Source organism: Aedes aegypti, chromosome 2 (assembly GCF_002204515.2).
Source record: "Aedes aegypti strain LVP_AGWG chromosome 2, AaegL5.0 Primary Assembly, whole genome shotgun sequence".
Taxonomy (NCBI): Eukaryota; Metazoa; Arthropoda; class Insecta; order Diptera; family Culicidae; genus Aedes; species Aedes aegypti.
In genome coordinates, this window is record NC_035108.1 from 451,082,895 (window position 1) to 451,106,338 (window position 23,444).

Consider the following 23,444-nt stretch of genomic DNA (forward strand, 5'->3'; position numbering starts at 1 on the left):
TAAAGTTATTAGTTTATTGAAACCAGGCAAAAATCCTTCTTTGGCTGACAGTCGAAGGCCTATAAGTTTATTATCATGTGTACGTAAACTCATGGAGAGAATGATTTTGAATCGTCTTGAATTATGGGCTGAGACGAATATCATTTTATCTTCATCACAATATGGTTTTAGGAAAGGTTGTGGTACTCGTGATTGTACTGCTCTTTTACCATCTCAAATTCACCTCTCTTTTAATAGGAAACAAGACATGGTCTCCACCTTTCTTGATGTTTCTGGTGCATATGATTCTGTTCTTATTGATTTATTATATGAAAAAATGATAAATTTCAAAATTCCAATTGTTTTATCAAATTTTATATGTAATTTATTTTCTTTCAAAATCATGAAATTTTTTCACAATGGATCTTCTAAAATGGTTCGTTATAGCTATTTTGGTGTACCTCAAGGATCTTGTTTAAGTCCTTTTTTATATAATTTATTTACAAGTGATTTAGCATCTATTATACCAAATGGTTGTTATTTTTATCAATTCGCTGATGATAAGGTTGTATCTATCAATGGTAAAAATAGAGAAGTGATTCGTCATTATATGCAACGTGTACTAGACAATATTTGTAATTGGGCACATAATAATGGTTTTACTTTTTCAGTAGCAAAAACAAAATTTATAATTTTTTCACGCAAACACTCCTTTTATAATATTCATTTATATTTTAATAATATTGAAATTGAACAAGTTGACGAATACAAATATCTTGGTATATGGTACGATTCTAAATTAACGTGAAAATATCATATTCAATATATTCAAAAAACATGTTCAAAAAGAATAAATTTTCTTAAAACAATTACTGGTACTTGGTGGGGAGCTCATCCTTATGATCTAATAACACTTCATGTAACTACAATACGTTCTGTTCTAGAATATGGTTGTTTTACTTTTGGAAATACTGCTTCCACACATTTTTCCAAAATTGAGAAAATTCAATATCGTTGTTTGAAAATTTGTTTGAAACTAATGAATTCCACTCACACAAAATCAGTGGAAGTTTTAGCAGGAATTGTTCCATTGAAAATTAGATTTCATGAATTGAATTGTAAATATATTATACAATGAATTTCGAATAATCACCCAATAATTACAATTTTAAAATCTTAAGCTGAAATTAATCCAACATGCAAAATTTTAGATTCTTTCAATCATTGTATAAATCAAAATATTATAGTTAATTCTTCAAACATGTTTTATAAACATGAAATTGAAATTCATTCGCTGCAACCTATAATTGATTTATCTTTACATGAAGAATTGAAACAAACTTCATGTCATGACTATTCTCGATTTGCTACTTTGTTTTTTAATCGTAAATTTGTTGGAGTAAGTTCTGATCAGTTTTATTTTACAGATGGATCTTTAATTAATGATATTGCAGGATTCGGGGTGTACAATCATTTTACAGCACATTTTTTTTAAATTACAATCTCCCTGTTCCATTTTTGTTGCTGAATTAACTGCATTATATTTTACATGTAGTTTGATAAAAACTTGTTCACCAAATATATTTTTTATTTGCTCTGATAGCTATAGTTGCCTTAAAGCCATTAGCTCAGTGAATTTTCATATTAAAACTCATTATCTAATTCTAATGATAAAACAATTATTATTTGAACTAAATTTACTAGGCTTCATTATAAAATTTGTATGGGTTCCAGCTCATTCAAAAATGTATGGTAATGAACAAGCTGATTCATTAGCTAAATTGGGTGTTCGCTGTGGTATTACATATAATCGTAATATTTCTACATTTGAATATTATTCAAAATTAAAAAGATCTTCCTTATTGAATTGGCAAGCATCTTGGGATTCAAGTGATAAAGGACGTTGGTGTCATTCTATTCTTCCAAAAGTTTGTCTAAATCCATGGTTCAAAAATTTATCAGTTAGCAGAAATTTTATTTGTAATATTTCAAGACTAATTTCAAATCATTATAAATGCAACAGTCATTTATATCGCATTAACATAAAAGATTCCAATTTATGCGATTGTGGGGCTTTTTATGAAGATATTGATCATATAATTTTTCATTGTACAAGATTCATTGTACCAAGAAATACATTTTTGAAATAAATTCAAAATTTAGGTAGTCCCACTCCAATACCAGTTCGAGATATTTTATGAAATATGCATCTCTCAATTTTGAAACTTTTATTTCAATTTTTGAATGACATCTCCTATTATGTATGATATTGTTTTATCCTTTTTCGTAGAGTAAGGTGGGGCAAAAGTTCGACCTTAGTGGTATAATCAAAGTTTCCAGGAAAACAATAACAGTTAAAACAAAACAAATACCGTACAGTGAACCTTCAACATATTGGCTATAATTTTGCTGAACAAACTTGTGCCAATATATTTACCCATTTCTAGTTATAACAGTTTCAAAATTGATTGTCTTATTCGAACTTTTGCCCCACCGGTGGGGCAAGAGTTCGAATCTAGTGTAGGGCAAAATGTCGCTGACTAAAACACAAAATATCGATCCTTTTATGACAGGCATACTTTACACCAGCAATAAACTTAAGTTTGACGAAAAATATACACTAAATTTCATCGAAAAATTGCCCAAAACCGGGTTAATTGTAATATACTCAATAATAGCAGTTTTTCGCAAAACTAAGTGGAAATGTAAAATTTTGGTGACAATTTTCACACGATCAGACAAATTCAACTAAATTTGAAGATAATATGTGGATTTTGGGCAATTTGCACATTTTTCCGTGAGTTTATACATGGGTCGAACTTTTGCCCCACTATGGGCCAAAAATTGTTTTCAAGCATTTATGCAAAAACTAATACACCTCAAAGCAACCTTATGATGGGCCTAGAAACGCCCTTACATAAAATATTGAATAAGATTTTATCTTCAATTGGTTCAATGCAACGAAAGTTTGACCAAAAATTACAATATTTACGTCGAAAAACAACAAATAGCCATAACTTTTCAAAATCTCAATCGATTTTTATGATATTTGGATTGAAAGTCTCTTACTTGAATAGCTTTCGAACCACCATGACATTTATAAGATTTGTTTTAAATTGAGCTAGAAATCTTAAAAAGAAACTTTTACCCCACTCGAACTTTTGCCCCACTTTACTCTATGTTTCTTTTCAGATTTGAAGAGTAGTTTACTATGTGTGGTATGCTAATAATTATGAACATCTTCACGGACCTCTCGATCTTTCAAGAACCTGGCTCTGCTATGGATCAATGCCGATTGAGCCTTTTATTTTTAAGATTGTTTATTTAGTAATGTTTTTTTGAAAAGATAAAGAGGTTTTATGCCTTTTTGAGAAAGATTTCAGTAAGAAATCACTCAAAGGGGCTTTTCCCTCTTTCAAAATTTCAATTTAAAAATAAATAAATAAATAAATAAATAAACAAATAAATAGAGGAATACCAAGTAGCACCTTGGGGAAAACCAAGTGAAGAGTGGATGTCTTGTTAGAATCCTTTGTGGAATCGCAAAAAAAAATTGTGGAGGAATCTCTAATGAAATTTCTGAAGAAATTCTTTACAAAATTCCTGACCGAACCTCTAGTGGGATTTCAGAAAGGATCTACGGTAAAATTCTTGGAATAATCGTGGATGAAATTCCTAGAAGAATCCTCGGTAGATTTTTTGGAAAAATCTCTGGTGGAAATCTTGAGGGAAGCTCAAGTTGCATTCCTGGAAAAATATGTGGTAAAACACCTAAATAAATCCCTTCTTGATCGAATCTTTGCACCCCTGGTGGAATTTATGGAGGAATCTTTGAGTAATATCTAGAAAAAAATGTATAATTTTTAAAGCAAACTAGACTCTAGATTCAAGAGTTGATTTGCTGGAGGTTTTCTTTGTGAATTTCTGAATGAATCCTTAATGAAATTGCTTAAAAAATTGCTAATGAAATTCCTGGAGTAATCTCTGCTGAAATTTCTGGAGGAACCCCGGTGGAATTCCTCGTGAAATTCCTTGTGGAATATACAGGAATACCTGCTTAAGAGTTTCTTAGTAAAAATCTAGGAAGAATCGCTGTATGAGTTCTTGGAGGAATCCTTAATTGAATTTCTGGAGAAATCCCTGGTGGCATTCTTGGATGAATCTCTGATGGAATACCCCATGAAATCTCTAGTAGAAACGAATCAGGGATTCCTGTTGGAATTGCTTGAGAGTTTCCGGATGAAAAACTTGAAAGATTCATTGAAGAAAACCCTGGTAAAACTCATGGAGAAATTTTTGATTAAGTTGCAGGATGAATCCCATGTGCTTAGGAGTTCATTGGTGAAAATCGTTGGTGGAATTCTTGGAGAATATCGTGACAAATTCCTAGAGGAATCTCCAGTAGAGTTCCTGCTAGAATCTCTAATGTAATTCTTTAAAGAGTGGTCCCTTGAGGGAAATCCTGAAAGTTATCCTAAACTCCTATCAGAACCGACTCCAAAAATCCGGTAGCGTTTCTTATCGGTTGAGTTCGTTCCGATTGAACTACTTATTTTCAATGCAAGCTGGACTATTTCTGTGTCATAGGGTTGGGTCAATTTATCTTCTCATTTCAGGGAGCGAGTAATGGCGCTTAAACCAAAGCTTATTAGCTAGGACATAAGGAGGGAAATACCTGTGTCCCATTCATGGAAAACAAGCACGCATAGAGTGACATTAATTTTCTTAGCTACGTCACTACCAAACGTTTATAAAAATACTTCTTTCACACTTGTCCCCAATTACAAAAGATACACTCATCTACACATACACTTAAATGTTATCCGGTAGCATCACTCGCTTATAGTGAATCCAAGACCATCACCCTTTCCTAAATCCAACTCTTTGATATCTATGAGGGCGTCGGTGAGTCGCTGGCCTCTCCTTAAGTAGATGTCATACCTAGATGTCATTATCCTAGATCGTAACGGAGAAGATGGACGTGACCGGCAATGGGAATTGTCATGTAGTATTCCTTTCAAAATGGTTTTCCATAAGCAATTGGAATAAGAGTGACAACTTTCAGTATGCAATCTACGAAATACTCCATTACCACGCAGTTACTTTTGTGTCCAGAATAACCAAGTGTACCAGTTTTGGCCACCCTGAGGAAAAATATTGTTTATTAATGAATCAAAAGACCTTTGGTTACTGTCAATACATTAAACGAAAGCTTTCAATCCATGCTCAGCAGGAAAAATATAAAAACCAATCAGAAACTTTGTTTTTGTATTATAAAAGGTGGTGGCGAATACTGGACCACTTGCATCAGTATTCGCCACAATTTTAGTTTCGGTTCCTGAATTCGCCACTTACGTTGATTTCTTATGGAGAGTAGTGTTTGATCCGTTGAATCTGTTGCATGCTCCTTTGAGGGCGAGCGACGGAATCCGGATCAATTGTGTCCGGTTCGCGTTTTTCGGAAGAAAAAAAACGATAAAGTGTGGATAATTGCTTAGTTGTGTTTGATCCTTCGACCTTGACACTTGCTCCTGCGGGGGTCGGTGATGAGGGCAGGATCAAACATGTCGCGCGTCGGTCGAGTGAAAGTGAAAAAGTGCCGCGTTCGATTAGTTCTTTTTGATCTTTCGACGTTGACGCTTGCTCCTGGGCAGTGCGTCAAGAAAGCCCGAGCAGTGGTCAGTTGTTTTCCCTCTCTGGTCGCGCCCATTTTTTTTCTCTGAGTGCTTTTATATAGCCGAGCATACGAGTGAAACTGAAAGTGGATTGTTGCTGCTCAAGCATGACGGATCAATTGGTGAGCTCGTTTCATGCTACTATTTCTAATCTATAAATTATGTATGACTGCACCTTTAATCGTTACAACGGTGAGACGTAAATATGATTTTTAAACGAACTTTGAAAGGTTCGTCACTGTGAGTGTCGACATAAACTCTGATTCATGAATTATTTATGTCAAATTTTTTTTTTCAAAACTCTTTTTTTAACTTTATTTTTTAATTAAAAAAACCTTGAATAGTTCGACACTACAAGTGTAGACTTGCGAAAGGTTCACTTTATTCAACAAACTTTGAAAGGTTCGTCACCTCAAGTGTTGGCATAATTTTTCTCTACATAGATATTGTTCATATCAAATAAAAAAAATTATATTTACACATAAGCATGTTTATATCTCAAAAATAATTATTTATCATGGTCTAATCACTTATCAAAGTGAATCCTGTGACCCAACGATCCTCCCCATTAACAAACATCCCTCCCAGTAACCTTTGTGGAGATGCAGAGGCAAACACGGTCTCCAAATAGCAATGGTTACACACTAACATTCCTTCCCCCAATCCCACCTGACTGCAAGGACGTGGCCGGCACCGTTATTGACCATGTATAAATAGAGGCACTGAATTATGCACACTGAAGAAGATTATGGCCAATCCCAGCCGAACTTCTAGTTGATTCTTTGTGCATTTTCACTGACTTAAGTCAATCACGGAATAGCAACCATTGATATGTGTAGTCAGTCTAAGCTAAGCTAAGCTAAGCTAAGCTGAATTCGCCACTTAGAGTAAGGTGGGGCAAAAGTTCGACCTTAGTGGTATAATCAAAGCTTCCAGGAAAACAATAGCAGTTAAAACAAAACAAATACCATAGAGTGAACCGTCAACATATTGGCTATAATTTTGCTGAACAAACTTGTGTCAAAATATTTACCCATTTTTAGTTATAACAGTTTCAAAATCAATTGTCTTATTCGAACTTTTGCCCCACCGGTGGGGCAAGAGTTCGAATCTAGTGTGGGTCAAAAGTTCGCTGGCTAAAACACAAAATATCGATCCTTTTATGATAGACATACTTTACACCAGCCGTAAACTTAAGTTTGACGAAAAATACACACTAAATTTTCATCAAAAAATGCCCAAAACCGGGTTAATTGTATTATACTCAAAAATAGCAGTTTTTCACAAAACTATATGGAAATGTAATATTTTGGCGACAATTTTCACACGATCAGACAAATTTAACTGAATTTGAAGATAATATGTGGATTTTAGGCAAGTTGGCAATTTTTCCGTGATTTTATACATGGGTCGAACTTTTGCCCCGCTGATTCGAACTTTGCCCCACTATGGGCCAAAAATTGTTTTCAAGCATCTTTGAAAAAACTAATACACCTCAACGCAACCTTATGATAGGCCTAGAAACGCCCTCACATAAAATATTGAAAAAGATTTTATCTTCAATTGGTTCCATGCAACGAAAGTTTGACCAAAAATTACAATATTCACGTCGAAAAACAACAAATAGCCATAACTTTTCCAAATCTCAATCGATTTTTATGATATTTGGATTGAAAGTCTCTTACTTGAATAGCATTCGAACCACCATGACATTTATAAGGTTTGTTTTGAATTGAGCCGGAAATCTAAAAAAGAAACTCTTACCCCACTCGAACTTTTGCCCCACTTTACTCTACGTTGATTTCTTATGGAGGGTGGCGAATCAGGAACAAGTGGCGAAAGATACACTCCCGTGCATAAGTTTGGGTTCACCCCCTAAAAAACATACAAAAGTGTTCAGTCCATATCTCTGTGATTACACGTCCAATTCAAACTCTTTACGCCGCATTCGAAAGGCAAAGAGTTATTCTTACTTCGTATGTATTTTCCTAAAAACATTCTTTGAACTTTGTATACTAAATTTGTACTTAAAGTTGTGACATTTTTCAAAAAACACACTTAAAAAACATTACTAATTTCTTCAGCATTGGATCGACCAAAATTTTAAAACAAGGGGTCTTTAGAATCGTAATCTTATATTCTTTAAAAAGCACTCATGAAATTTTTGCGGAAAAATCGCAAAAGTATTCAAACTAAATGAAACAGTCAGTCAAGTCATCGTGCAAAAGTTTGGGTTCACCTGAACTTACTTAAATCTGTGAAATCTCAAACCAATCATGTATGCGCCTTTATTTGCGCTCAAAAAAGCTTTAAACTATTAAAATCGGTTGAAAAATGGCAGAGATATTGACAAAAATGATGTGCGTGTGGCTCAGGTGAACCCAAACTTTTGCACGATTTGCATCATACTGAGGGGTGAACCTAAACTTTTGCACGATGACTTGACTGACTGTTTCATTGATTTTGAATACTTTCCAGATTTTTCCGCCAAAATTTCATGGAGTCTCTTCAAAGAATATAAGATAACGATTCTAATGACACTTTGATTTAAAATTTTGGTCGACCCAATACTGAATAAATTAGATATGATTTTTCAATGTGTTTTTTTTTAAATGTCACAACTTTAAGTACAAATTTAGTATACAAAATTGAAAAAATGTTTTTGGAAAAATACATACAAAGTAAGAATAACTCTTTGCTCTTCGAATGCGGCTTAAATAGTTTAAATTGGACGTATAATCACAGAGATACGGACAGAACACTTTTGTATGTTTTTTAGGGGGTGAACCCAAACTTTTGCACGGGAGTGTAGGTGCAAAGAAGCAACAATTTTAAGGAAAATGATTTTATTCTATTATTTTTTGAGAAAATTTTGCGGTTTCCAAGAATGTTTCCGTATCATCTTAAAGCAATTTAGCGAATACTAAACAATTGGCAACCATATATGTAGTAAAATGGTATAAAATCTGGGGTGGCGAATAACTGGTACATGGCGATTACCGGTACACCTTCCCTATACCAAAACCAGGGTTCCTAGGATTCTAGGATCTTACATTTTCCGTTCAAAGTTAAAAGAGTGACCCTGATTCCATAATATGTATTTTCTCTTAATGCATTAATACGGTGAAAATGCTCAACTTAATTTTTCTTTCCGTCTCCATCCTCCCCGCAGATCTACACCGACTGGGCCAACTACTACCTGGAGCGGGCCAAATCGAAGAAGAAGGTCTCGGATCTGTCCGCCGATTGCCGCGATGGGCTGCTGCTGGCCGAAGTGATCGAAGCGGTCACCACTTTCAAAGTACCTGATTTGGTGAAGAAACCAAAAACACCCCAACATATGGTAAGTCACGAAACGATCTCCCAGTTTTATTCCCCTCCTCAACCACCCTCGCCGTCATAGTTTCTTCTGATCGCGTCAAATAAATCATGCTTCATTAATTGTAATCAGATGGTCGTAAATCAATGCGATGAGCACTTTCCATAGGCGCGCACCATTGCATCGCACTTCCCCCCAAACGATTTCTCGTTCGATCAAAGAATTGCGGCAAATGCTTCTTCCCAAAGCGAAACTAGTTCAATTAAAGTGGGTAAACATGATTCACTCTCCCCCAGGAGGGCGTCGATCTGGAAACGACCGAAGTGTGTTTCTTAGAATCTCTATATCTGAGAGTGGTCTGTTTGCCAAAAAACACCCACTCGCCCGGGTTGAATGAGTTTGTGGCGCACAGAGGTCCAGTTCTCTAGAAAGCTGACAAAAAAGCAATATTCAAATATTAAGGTGCTCATCAGAACGTTATTATCAGAAAATCTTTATCAAAACTGAGATCTGTTTTGATTTTTTTCTGATAAAAAACATATTCCTCAACTATGATCGCAAATTTGCAATGTATTAGGAATGGGTAATTTTTGCAATGATTTTTTTTTTCAAATCTGGACCGTTGTACGTCGATGCACTACCAAGGGAGGCACATACAAAATCAGTCGTCAATTTTCGAGACCGAGGGAATTATTGATGGGGGGAAATGTGGAACGAATGGAAACAAGCAATTGGTCCAATCTGGTGGCCGGCGTCGTCGAAGTCGGAGTCGGCACACGGCTTTGGTCAAAGCACAAAGCACGTGGTCATGATTTATAGAGACCTCCGTACTCGATAGAGTCGCTTATTCACCGCTCTGTTGCTCGTTCCATATGGCTCTCTATATAGTTGGACTCGAATGCAGTGGTTTCCAATTCACAATGGCTAGATCGACAAGTTAAAACTTTTTTTTCTGTTCTTATTGATTTTAGATGCATGATTTTTTTTTATTCCGATAATACTCAACAATGGAAAATGATGCATTTTCTTACAAAAAAGTTGGATAGAACTTTTAGAAAATAATTATGATTATTGTGGTTACTATGATCAACTTTTTCTGACGACGGCTATGCCAAACCCAAAGCTAGATCCAAAGCCATAGTCAAGGCCGCAGTCATATCCAAACCCAATACCTGAAAATTTCGTTTGAGAACCTTTTCTCTGTCATGGACATTACTTATAGGATATTTGTGCGCGCACATAACAAACTGAACTCCAGCTGTGCAACATGAAGGATGAGAGTCAATATTTTTCGAATGACGACTACATACATGCCATTCATGTAGGGATATTGAGGAGGAAACCAGCTCCGGCTCAGCAATTTCTAGAATTATTGAGCCAAAAATCACTTTCCATTATGAATAATGGCTTCATAGACCGTTATTTTCTTCGGCCTCGGCCGTATTGTCACCCTAGATAAGGCTGATTGTCCCCCTTAAGAGTAAATTTCTCCCCAAGATCATAAAATGTCGATTCGATATCGTTTGTCACTGAATCCTCCGGTTCGTTCAAAAACCAATATCGAGTGTTGTGGTAGGTTTGTTCTAATCATTGCCCCTTTATGGTTCTACACAGAATGCCGAAGACGATCCAATTGCTGAGGGGGGTGGGCTGGAAGACGTGGGTGGGTGGATGAATGAACGATGACGATCATTAAAGTGATTAATATGCAAACGTTTAATGCGGAGCGCGCCGAACATTAATTCTGTTCCTACGGGCAAGGCGTGGTGCCGGACCAATCGATGTTCTGCATTATTCCGATTTGAGCGATGATCGTTGTCTCAAGTTGTCAGCTCGTGAGGAAAAGGGTCCAAACCGGGGTTGTGGTGACTGTTCTGAGGTGGAAGATGGGCTATAAATAATAATCGATTCGGTGAAGAGTTGTTGATATTAATAAACATCATTTGTCCCGGGCTGTGGTGGCGACGACAACAGTGTTCGATTGAAAGGTTGACTTTTATTGGGGTATGAAGAGAATGATTAATTAGATGACTTGACGATCGGTTTTTGCAAACTTGTCGAGTATCGATGTTTACGAGCGTGAGAATCAAAAGGGAAATCGTTCTTGAAAATCACAATAAGGAAACGCCAAGAAGACAAGAAGACAAGAAGACAAGAAGACAAGAAGACAAGAAGACAAGAAGACAAGAAGACAAGAAGACAAGAAGACAAGAAGACAAGAAGACAAGAAGACAAGAAGACAAGAAGACAAGAAGACAAGAAGACAAGAAGACAAGAAGACAAGAAGACAAGAAGACAAGAAGACAAGAAGACAAGAAGACAAGAAGACAAGAAGACAAGAAGACAAGAAGACAAGAAGACAAGAAGACAAGAAGACAAGAAGACAAGAAGACAAGAAGACAAGAAGACAAGAAGACAAGAAGACAAGAAGACAAGAAGACAAGAAGACAAGAAGACAAGAAGACAAGAAGACAAGAAGACAAGAAGACAAGAAGACAAGAAGACAAGAAGACAAGAAGACAAGAAGACAAGAAGACAAGAAGACAAGAAGACAAGAAGACAAGAAGACAAGAAGACAAGAAGACAAGAAGACAAGAAGACAAGAAGACAAGAAGACAAGAAGACAAGAAGACAAGAAGACAAGAAGACAAGAAGACAAGAAGACAAGAAGACAAGAAGACAAGAAGACAAGAAGACAAGAAGACAAGAAGACAAGAAGACAAGAAGACAAGAAGACAAGAAGACAAGAAGACAAGAAGACAAGAAGACAAGAAGACAAGAAGACAAGAAGACAAGAAGACAAGAAGACAAGAAGACAAGAAGACAAGAAGACAAGAAGACAAGAAGACAAGAAGACAAGAAGACAAGAAGACAAGAAGACAAGAAGACAAGAAGACAAGAAGACAAGAAGACAAGAAGACAAGAAGACAAGAAGACAAGAAGACAAGAAGACAAGAAGACAAGAAGACAAGAAGACAAGAAGACAAGAAGACAAGAAGACAAGAAGACAAGAAGACAAGAAGACAAGAAGACAAGAAGACAAGAAGACAAGAAGACAAGAAGACAAGAAGACAAGAAGACAAGAAGACAAGAAGACAAGAAGACAAGAAGACAAGAAGACAAGAAGACAAGAAGACAAGAAGACAAGAAGACAAGAAGACAAGAAGACAAGAAGACAAGAAGACAAGAAGACAAGAAGACAAGAAGACAAGAAGACAAGAAGACAAGAAGACAAGAAGACAAGAAGACAAGAAGACAAGAAGACAAGAAGACAAGAAGACAAAAAGACAAGAAGACAAGAAGACAAGAAGACAAGAAGACAAGACCCAAGGAAGACCAAAGGTGGACCAGAAGAAGACTCAAAACAGACCAAAGGAAAACCAAAGGATGACCAATGGAAGACCAAAAAGAAAACAAAGGAAGACCGAAGGAAGACTACAGGAATCCCTAAAGAAGACCAAAAAATAGAAAAGGAAAACCAAAAGAAGACCAAAATTGACCAAAAAAACGACCAAAGGAAGACAAGAGAAGACCAAAACAAGACGAAAAGTAGACTAAAGAAAGACCAAAGGAAGACCAAAGCAAGACCAAAGGAAGATCAAAGGAAGTCCAACGAAAGACCAAAGAAGGAACAAAAGAAGAACAAAGGAAGACCAAAGTCGGGCCAAAAGAAGACTAAAGGAAAACCAAAGGTAGACCAAAGGAAAACCAAATGAAGACTTAAATAAAACCAATGTAAAACCAATGTAAGGCCAAAGAGAGACTAAAAAAGATCAAAGGAAGACCAACGGAAGTCCAAAAGAAGGCCAAAAAAAGACCATAGAAAGACTAAAAGAAGGCCAATATATGATCAATGTAAGACCGAAGGAGAACAAAAGGAAGACCGGAGCAAGACCGGAGCAAGACCAAAGCAAGACCAAAGGAAAAACAAAGGAAGACCAAAGGAAAACTGAAGAAAAACCAATAATTGAAGACCAAGGAAAACCATAGGAAGACCAATGAAAGACCAGAGGAAGACCAAAGAGTGACCAAAGGAAGACTAACAGAAGACCTACGGAAGACCAAAGAAAGACCAAAGAAAGAACAAAGAAAGACCAAAGCAAGACCAAAGGAAGATCAATGGAAGCCCAACTAAAGACCAATGGAGAAACTGAGAAGGAACAAAGAAAGACCAAAGGAAGATAAAAGGAAGAAAATAGGAATACAAAAAGAAGTCAAGAAGAAGATCAAGGGAAAACCAAAGGAAGACCAAAAGTGGCGCAAAGACCAACTAAAGAATGATCAAAAAGAGGCCAACGGAAGACCAAAAGAAGACCAAAGGAAGACCAACGGAAGACCAACTGAGGACCAAAGGAAGACCACCAGAAGACCAAAGGAAGACCAAGAGAAGACTAAAGGAAGTCCAAAGAAAAACCTAAGGAAGAACAAAGGAATACCAACGGAAAACCAAAAAAAAACAAAGCAAGACCAAAATATGGCCAAAGAAAGACCAAAGCAAGACTAAAATAAGGCCAAAGGAAGACCAAAGCATGACCAAAAGAAGGCCAAAGGAAAACCAAAGGAAAACCAGACGAACACCAATGGAAGACCAAAGCAAGACCAATGAAAAACCAAGGGAAGACCCAGGAAAGACCAAAGTAAAATCAAAAGGAGACCTAAGGAATACCAAAAGAAGACCAAAGGAAAACCAAAGGAAGAACAAAGAAAAACCAAAGCAAAACCAAAGAGAAACCAAAGAAAGGCCAAAGGAAGGCCAAAGCAAAACCAAAAGAAGGCCAAAGAAAGATTGAAGAAAGACCAAAGGAAGACCAAAGAAAGACCAAAGGAAAACCAATGCAAGAACGAAAGAAGGCCAAAGTAAAAACAAAGTAGAACCAGAGGAAGACCAAAAGAAGGCCAAAGGAGAACCAGAGGAAGACCAAAGCAAGACCAAAAGAAGGCCAAAGGAAAACGAAAGGAAAATCAAAGGTAGACTGAAGACCAAAGCAAGCCACAGGAAAACCAAAGGAAGACCAAAGGAAAACCAAAGGATGAACAAAAGAAAACCAAAGGTTAACCAAATAGAAACCAAAGAAAGACCAAATCAAAACTAAAAAAAGGCCAAATGAAGATCAAAGGAAGACCAAAGGAAGACCAAAGACTGAAAAAAAAGCAAAGCCAAAGGAAGACGAAAGGAATACCAAAGAAAGACCAAAGAAACACCAAAAGAAGACCAATAGAAAATCAAAGGAATAAAAAAGGAAGTTAAGAAGAAGACCAAGGAAAGACCAGCGGAAGACCAACAGAAGACCAAAGGAAGACTAAAGAAAGTCCGAAGAAAAACCAAAGGAAGAACAAAGGAAAACCAACGGAAAACGAAAAAAAGACCAAAGCAAGACCAAAAGAAGGTCAAAGAAAGACCATAGCAAGACTAAAATTAGGCCAATGGGAGAACAAAGCATGATCAAAAAAAGGCAAAAGGAAAACCAAAGGAGAACCAGACGAACACCAAAGGAAGACCAAAGTCAAACCAAAAGAAGACCTAAGGAATACCAAAAGAAGACCAAAGGAAACCAAAGGAAGAACGAACGAAAACAAAAGAAAAACCAAAGAGTAACCAAAGAAAGACCAAAGGAAGGCCAAAGGAAGATCAAAAAAAGACCAAAGGATGACCAAAGAAAGACAATAGGAAGGCCAAGAGAAGACCAATGGAAAACCAAAGGAATACATAAGGAAGTCAAGAAGAAGACTAATGAAAGGCCAAAGGAAGACCAAAGGAAAACCAAAGAAAGCCGAAAGGAAGACCAAAGTTAGGCCAAAAAAAGACAAGAGAAAGACCAAAAAAAGTTTTAAGAAAGGCCAAAGGAAAACCAAAACCAAAGTAAGATCAAAGGAATATCGAAGGAAGACCAGAGGAAAACCAAAGGAATACCAAAGGAAGACCAAAGTGAGACCAGAGCAAGATCGAAGGAAGACCAACGGAAGACCAAGGGAAAACCAAGGAAAGACCAAAGTTAAATTAAAAGAAAACCTAAGGAAGAACAAAGGAAAACCAACGGAAAACCAAAAAAGACCAAAGCCAGACAAAAAGATGGCCAAAGAAATACCAAAGGAAGACCAAGGAAAGACCAAAGTTAAATTAAAAGAAAACCTAAGGAAGATCAAAGTAAGACCAAAGGAAGACCATAGGAAAACCAAGGGAAGAACAAAAGAAAACCAAAGAGAAACGAAAGCAAGACCAAAAGAAGGCCAAGGGATTTGGACTAAAGACTAAAAAAAGGCCACAAGATGACCAAAGGAAAACCAAAGAAAGACAAAAGGAAGACCAAATGAAGACCAAAATAAGACCAAAGGAAGACCAAAGCATCGCCAAAAGAAGGTCAAAGGAAAACCAAAGGCGAACCAGAGGAACACCAAAGGAAAACCAAAGCAAGACCAAAGGAAAAACAAAGGAAGACCAAAGGAGGACCAAGGAAAGATCAAAGGAATACCAAAGGAAAACCAAAAGAAGACCTAAGTAAGACGAAAGGAAGACCAAAGGAAAACCAAAGGACGAACAAAGGAAAACCAAAGAAAGATCAAAGTAAGGCCAAAGCAAGACCGACAGAAGGCCAAAGGAAAACCGAAAGAGAACCAAAGTAAGACCGAAGGAAGACCGAAGGAAGATCGAAGGAAGACCGAAGGAAGACCAGAGGAAGATATTTGTAAAATTTTGTTAAAATTTGTAAAATTTTGTAAAATTTTGTAAAATTTTGTAAAATTTTGTAAAATTTTGTAAAATTTTGTAAAATTTTGTAAAATTTTGTAAAATTTTGTAAAATTTTGTAAATTTTTGTAAAATTTTGTAAAATTTTGTAAAATTTTGTAAAATTTTGTAAAATTTTGTAAAATTTTGTAAAATTTTGTAAAATTTTGTAAAATTTTGTAAAATTTTGTAAAATTTTGTAAAATTTTGTAAAATTTTGTAAAATTTTGTAAAATTTTGTAAAATTTTGTAAAATTTTGTAAAATTTTGTAAAATTTTGTAAAATTTTGTAAAATTTTGTAAAATTTTGTAAAATTTTGTAAAATTTTGTAAAATTTTGTAAAATTTTGTAAAATTTTGTAAAATTTTGTAAAATTTTGTAAAATTTTGTAAAATTATGTAAAATTTTGTAAAATTTTGTAAAATTTTGTAAAATTTGTAAATTTTGTAAAATTTTGTAAAATTTTGTAAAATTTTGTAAAATTTTGTAAAATTTTGTAAAATTTTGTAAAATTTTGTAAAATTTTGTAAAATTTAAATTTGTAAAAATTTGTAAAAATTTGTAAAAATTTGTAAAAATTTGTAAAAATTTGTAAAAATTTGTAAAAATTTGTAAAAATTTGTAAAAATTTGTAAAAATTTGTAAAAATTTGTAAAAATTTGTAAAAATTTGTAAAAATTTGTAAAAATTTGTAAAAATTTGTAAAAATTTGTAAAAATTTGTAAAAATTTGTAAAAATTTGTAAAATTTGTAAAAATTTGTAAAAATTTGTAAAAATTTGTAAAAATTTGTAAAAATTTGTAAAAATTTGTAAAAATTTGTAAAAATTTGTAAAAATTTGTAAAAATTTGTAAAAATTTGTAAAAATTTGTAAAAATTTGTAAAAATTTGTAAAAATTTGTAAAAATTTGTAAAAATTTGTAAAAATTTGTAAAAATTTGTAAAAATTTGTAAAAATTTGTAAAAATTTGTAAAAATTTGTAAAAATTTGTAAAAATTTGTAAAAATTTGTAAAAATTTGTAAAAATTTGTAAAAATTTGTAAAAATTTGTAAAAATTTGTAAAAATTTGTAAAAATTTGTAAAAATTTGTAAAAATTTGTAAAAATTTGTAAAAATTTGTAAAAATTTGTAAAAATTTGTAAAAATTTGTAAAAATTTGTAAAAATTTGTAAAAATTTGTAAAAATTTGTAAAAATTTGTAAAAATTTGTAAAAATTTGTAAAAATTTGTAAAAATTTGTAAAAATTTGTAAAAATTTGTAAAAATTTGTAAAAATTTGTAAAAATTTGTAAAAATTTGTAAAATTAAAATTTGTAAAAATTTGTAAAAATTTGTAAAAATTTGTAAAAATTTGTAAAAATTTGTAAAAATTTGTAAAAATTTGTAAAAATTTGTAAAAATTTGTAAAAATTTGTAAAAATTTGTAAAAATTTGTAAAACTTGTAGAAACTTGTAGAAACTTGTATGAATTCAAAATTTGAGCTCAGAATCAAGAACAGGGAGTCAAAATCTATTGAATACTTTGCAAATCGTCAAAGGACGTGAAACACAGTTGCAAAGCAATATCAAATAGTGGTTATCAAACTTCTAATGACGACTATAGTATGTATTTTAAATCTCTTGAAACCACTACAGTTTGATGAACTCTAGTCGCTATTCGCATCAATAAATTCGCACACAAATCGTTTATTGCTCTCTAAATCTGTCTGCTATCCCCATAATTAAGCACCGGCAACAGTTTTCAGTTTTTTTTATCTCCCCACTTATTCCCGCCGTCCTATACTTTATTGCATTCGCTTTCGGACCACAGTGTCCCGTAATTCTGTCCGGCAGGCTGGAAATTTGTGACCGATACCGCTACCGGAATGCCGCTGCCGCCACCTCGACACACGTTCGCAGACATATTTGAGTTGGGTCACCCATAAATATCGGCCTCAAAGCCCCGTTGCAAATTTCCGAATAGCGTGACCAAACTCGTTTAGTCGGCGAACTAAACGTCTCCACCTCACCGATTTCAGTTCTGGGTTCCTGGAGCGGTCATTTAGTCAACTCTGGCCGTCCATTAGACGAGGTTCGCTCTCCTGTCAACCGTCAATCTTGTGTGCATGACTCCCTCCAGACCAGAAAACACACATTCCCCAACCTGCCATAAATTATATTAATTTTAGCTCGTCCTCAAATATTTATGAAGCAATACGTCAACACACTTTTCCGAAACTAGCGATCCTCTTCAAAGCGCCACTTGAGCAGCGGCACTTTCTTTGACACCGTCGTCGTCGTCGTTCCACCCACTATCGACGACCGTTAGGGTGCTTCAAAAAATTAAAATGTTAAAAAAATGAGTTACTTACCTCTGAAATCTATATAAATAAAAATGGAATGGTGTTTGTATGTCACGAAATGGCTTGAGAACGGTACAACCAATTTTTACAATTCTTTCACTGTTGCATTCGTTCAGGGTTCCGACGTGTTCGTGCGTAGAAAAAGTTTGGGAAAGTCGTCGGAATAGTTGTAAAAACGGACGATATTTAATGTGTCATTTTGTACGGGATATTGCATGCCATTTAACAACAGCCTACTTGATGGCAGAACGAAGTTTGCCGGGGCCACTAGTGGTAAATAATAGTGCCAGAAGCAAGAGTTTCATACATGGAAACTCAATTAAAAAAATGATTAGAGATTGCAGGTATCCAACAGAGCAACTTAATTTTTGAATTCAATTATATTTTGGGACACCCTAGACCATCCATCCATCCATCCGTCTGACCGGGAGCACGTATGCCGTCGAAGTCGAAGAGAATCACGGCGAAAACTCATTTCCGATTCTTTTCAAGCAACTCAGTCAGTAGAACAAACTTGCCTTATACGATCCGGGGCGGCTATGAATGGGAAGAAAGTACGGCCGAAGCGAAGTAGGCTGGAGTCGTTCGTCAATGTGTTCTTCCCATAAGTTAACGCAGTAGCCCGCTGCTGCAACCGGTGGTGACCTAGTTTCCTCTGGTCTCGAGTCACTCGTTCCTTCTACTTAATAGTGTGCCATGCTTGTATGATTTAATAAGTGCAGTGCAAATAAAAGGCCCAGCCAAAGTCAAGTCGGAGTTTGGCGAATTAAAGACGTGCTCTATTAACATCCTACGGGCCAGAATTGACTGGAGTAGACGTAAATTGGTTTTTGTGCTGCTGACAAACTTCCTGTGGCGAAGGGGGCTTCGATGGGAGGGAAAGGGAGCTGGGAGAATTTGGCGCTGCTAATGGGAAGATATCGAATTTCGGTGCGGTCTGTTTACGCCCAATGAGGAAATGTGTGGGAGAATAGTTTTGTGGAATGGCATGGCATGGAATGTGAGTGTGGTGTATGAGAACGGTCGATGTCAGCTTGGAATGCACTTTGTTCCAAACATTGAAAATTGGGTCGAGGTCGGTTCGTAACGAAGAACAAATGTGGTGCTCCTAAACTTTGAATAGTATAATTTTCAAAGATAAACCTATGTTTTTTGCATTATTTTAGTTCAATAAAATAAGCACATATTTGCAAATTGTACAAATTTTTGCAAGTTTTTTTTAATCTGAATTGATTTTTAACGAAAATTTTGATTTCTGTAAACAAAATTACATTTTTTTAAGTCGAGTCTAGTACACAACACTGAAGACGGTCGAAATACGCGTATCTGTCAAATGATACAAACTCTAGTGGAAATAAATGGTATAGTACTTAACTCGGTTTTTCATATACTTAAAATTTTACTATAAAACTTTACGCGTATTAAAAATTTTGAAACAGATTCAAGTGAATCCATTGAAAATAGCCAAAACTCTCTCAGTTTTGTCGATTGATGTTATCTAATAAAATGCTTCTTATCTTGCAAGCGATACGAAGCGGCAAGATTCGTTCATCCATTCTAAAGTGTAGCACACTCCAGCAAAGAATTTCACCTCGCTCCCTGGCAACAAACACGTGCATCCGATCATTTGACCTGGTCCGAAGCGGAAAGCAAACTTCAATAACCATAAACCATGCTTTTCTCGAGTGCATTTCCCAGCAACCAACCGGCCAGCAATGGCAATCTGGTATGAAACACGATCCGTTCTAACCCAGTTACTCCGGCCCGAAATGCATCGGACTTTGTTCCGGCGCTTCTGGTTTTCGTGTACCTTTTACATCCCATTCAAATGCATGTTGTTACGTAAAAGTGTTTACCTCATCATCCTTTCTCTGGAACGCACAGCCCTTCTGGTCACTCGGGAAACGGTAACAAGATGCCTCGACCACTCGACCACAAAACTAGCTCATCATCTGGTCTTGTAGTTGTTGTTGGAGATTACATCGTCTGTATTCAAATAAGATTCACTTCGGTTTCGATGGTTCCACTGGACCACCCTCATTCGATTGACTTCTAAGCTTTTGTTTTACGATCCAAGCCATCCGATATCACAATGTAAGGGTATGCGATAAGCATTTTTTGCAATTTCTCATCGTACACACCAAAAAAATCTTATATTTACACGTAACGTAATTTTAGCCTCAATCATGCAAAGCCATTTCTCATGTATTATTCAATGATAAAACCTATACACACATCTATTATATACAACATTGTTACCAAAATCCTTAATATTGAACGCGAAACGACTTCTCTCGAAGAATGTTGCATGCAAAACGGCACGGTTTACATGATTTTCACGCTGAAAATTCAATCATAAATAATGCACATGGAATGACAAGCCGTCGATCCATCCATGTGCATTATTTTTGACAGAATATTCATCGTAGAATCATGTAAACCGAGAATTCTTGTTTGCAATTTCATTTTCAAGATGCAAGAAAGCATGCAACATTGGCGAATTATAAAAATTAAAAATATTTCAGTTTCACTCAAGTTTGCAAGCATTATCGAATGCAATGAGACAATTTACATTGATTATCGTTGAATGTTCAGTTGCAACTCGTTTTACATGATTATCATAAAAAAATTACGTGCCATGTAAATTTGAGAATTTGTTGCTGTGTAATAGGCTGTTTTTCATCACGCCAATCTGTCACAATCTGTCATGAAACGGCCTCGGCAAGCCTCGTAGGGTAAAAATCATCATTCTGCAATTTGTTCCGTAAACTACTTTTTCTATTAGCAATAACGAAAAGGAAAACCATATGGAAAAGTTTCAAACAGTTCAATACAAAATCTTTGTGGCAAGGAGTGTTTTGAAACTTAAAAATGAAATTTAAAACAATTTTAAAGTAATATAATATCTGCCAACATTCATTCAATCAAAATTGGCAAGTCTCTTTGGATAAATGTGCGACTAGCACTGTAAAAATAATCAATCATCAATCGGATGTGTAAACTAATATTTCTTTTTTTATTTACTGTATTGCATTTGTCAAAATTTTCCGTACGTTAAACATGGACTGTATCAGACATCAAACTCACACAACTTCAACTTTTTCTTACCGTAGGGTTTGTTCATAAATCACGAGGGCAACTGCGAGGGACATGGAGGGCTTTCGTCTTTGGCTCTACACTACACTACAAACAAGGTCTAATATGTCCAACATTCGTTCCATTTGGTTTACGGAAGTAGAAGATTATTAGTGGTTCCCTTTTTCACCAACAGCATTGAAATGGGATGCTTTAGTGTCCGGCACACGGGGTTGTTCTCATTGGTGTCCGGCCATTTGGCCGAATGCCGTTTGGCCGAACGCCATTTGGACGAATCATGAACAAAAAAATCAAATTGCTACAACGCCGATGTGTAGGATTCACAAGTGTGACCCAATAACTGATAAGCTAATTGATTTGTTGATTTTTATGATGTGACGGGAAGTCATGTTTGTCACAATATAAGAGCTCCAAGAGAATGATAACATCAATCCTTTAATTCCGGACGAAGTTGTGAACTCCACACTTCACGTCAAGACTCTGAGGTGATGATTGATTCGCCACTGGATTACCAACGGTGTAATATGGTTTCAAGTGTTTTTAATGATCTCATCAGAAATTTTTCCTTCTTTTAAACATAGGCTTTTCTTTTTAGTTATACTGGTTCCATTATTATCTGCAATATTTAAGCTTATATTTTAATTGGGAACTTTTCCTTCTTCAAATCATCGGCAGTTCATTGTAGTTGTACTGGTAAAATGATTATATGCATTGCACATGTTTAAATTTTTATAAGAGATTTTTCCTTCTTTTGATCATAGGCTGTTCTTTCAAGAGAGAAATATTTTCCATAGTTATTGGAATTAAAGCTTATAATACGTTTTATTCAAAACAATTTTTTTGAGCTCAAGGGTTAATTTAGATGAGATGTAATTTCCTCCAAGATTTAGATTACAACATGAGAACTGAACACTACACCTTTGCTTGAGTATAGCAATAAACGACTCGGTGAACACTAACGTCAAAGTAGCACACTGTTTCTTCGTTGTGAAAAGAAGAAGCCAAGACTTGTAGATGTCAGAACTCACGGTGTACTATATTAAGAAGGTGATATATTCCGAAAACTTTCAGCTACTTGACGACGTCATTCCTATCCAACTCGAACAAATTTGCGATAAAAATGATCTAGTGCTCCGGAAGGTATATGGTACGATAGGAGTGACGTCACATATTCACAATAAAACTTGATATTAACATCAGTAAAGAGCCTGCATTGTTAATTTTAATGCCGTGGTCAGAACTACACTGAAACAAGCGATGAAGTAATGAGAACCATGAACAAGTTTTTAAACTTACTATTCCAATCACGATTGAGCTATCAAGAACGTTTTTTATTTGCGTTTTGGTCCCTCTTAATCCAACCGCATCGATAGCCGAGCGGTAAGCGTTTGCGCTTGACAATCGTAAGATCCTCGGTTGGATTCTGGCTGCAAGTTTTTAACCATGATATAGTAATTTTTACTGTGGAATTGGTACCATGGTAAAATTGAATGCACAAAATATTTTAAATACAGTCGACTCTCCATAACTCTATGACTATGAGGGATTGAAGCAAGCCAGTCCAGCAGAAGGACGGATAAATTTAAAACTGTTTTAAATACTGTCAAAAACTAACTACAAACGCGATGCCAAAACATCTGCTGGTGGCTATTAACGCTAGCATAGAATTGAACAACTGCCTGCATTTAGGATGTTCTTCTTTCAGCTCTGTCTGTTTCTTCAACTAACACTAAAAAGCTTATGTATGTCAATGATGATGTATCCTTTTTTATGAAAGCTGAGTAAGTTCCTTGAAATTCATTATAAATCCAAGCTAACTGTAGTTCACTTCGGTTTTCAATTTCGGTCAAACGGCATTCGGCCAAATGGCGTTCGGCAAAACGGCATTCGGCCAAATGACCCGGAACCGTTCTCATTACCCAAAATTACCTCAACAGTAGACTGTTTCAAAAAAAACCCATAAAATCTCTCTGAGAGACTAGTTTGCTCCTCATTTTTTGACTTTTCCGGACTCTTTCTAAATTTTCTTCTCACACAAAGACGTTGCAGCGCTAAACTAATTATAGAAGTGAAGGAAATTGTTAAACCCATTTACCCGTTTTCATGCCGTTTCGTGACGTATAAACACAATTCCATTTTTTTTTATTTAAGTGGATTAGTAACATCAAAATGTAGAATTGAATATTAGTCATTCATATCCACATTAGAGATGGGCAAAAACAATCGATACCGTTCAAAAGATCCGAATCACTCTACAGAACGAGTAATCCATGGCTCTGGTTTGGCGAGAGTCGGTTTATTTTGAT

The 23,444-nt window shown here is 35.4% G+C and overlaps 1 protein-coding gene across 5 annotated transcripts in view; it reads left to right on the forward strand.

Moving 5' to 3' along the window:
* LOC5564933 (protein sickie) overlaps positions 1 to 23,444 on the forward strand; it is a 653,305-nt gene that overhangs the window by 169,120 nt on the left and 460,741 nt on the right. For all 5 annotated transcript variants that reach the window (XM_021848047.1, XM_021848048.1, XM_021848049.1 and 2 more), the window contains one exon: positions 8,827 to 8,997. In XM_021848047.1, the coding sequence (XP_021703739.1) occupies positions 8,827 to 8,997 (171 nt within the window). The remainder of the gene's footprint in view (positions 1 to 8,826; positions 8,998 to 23,444) is intronic.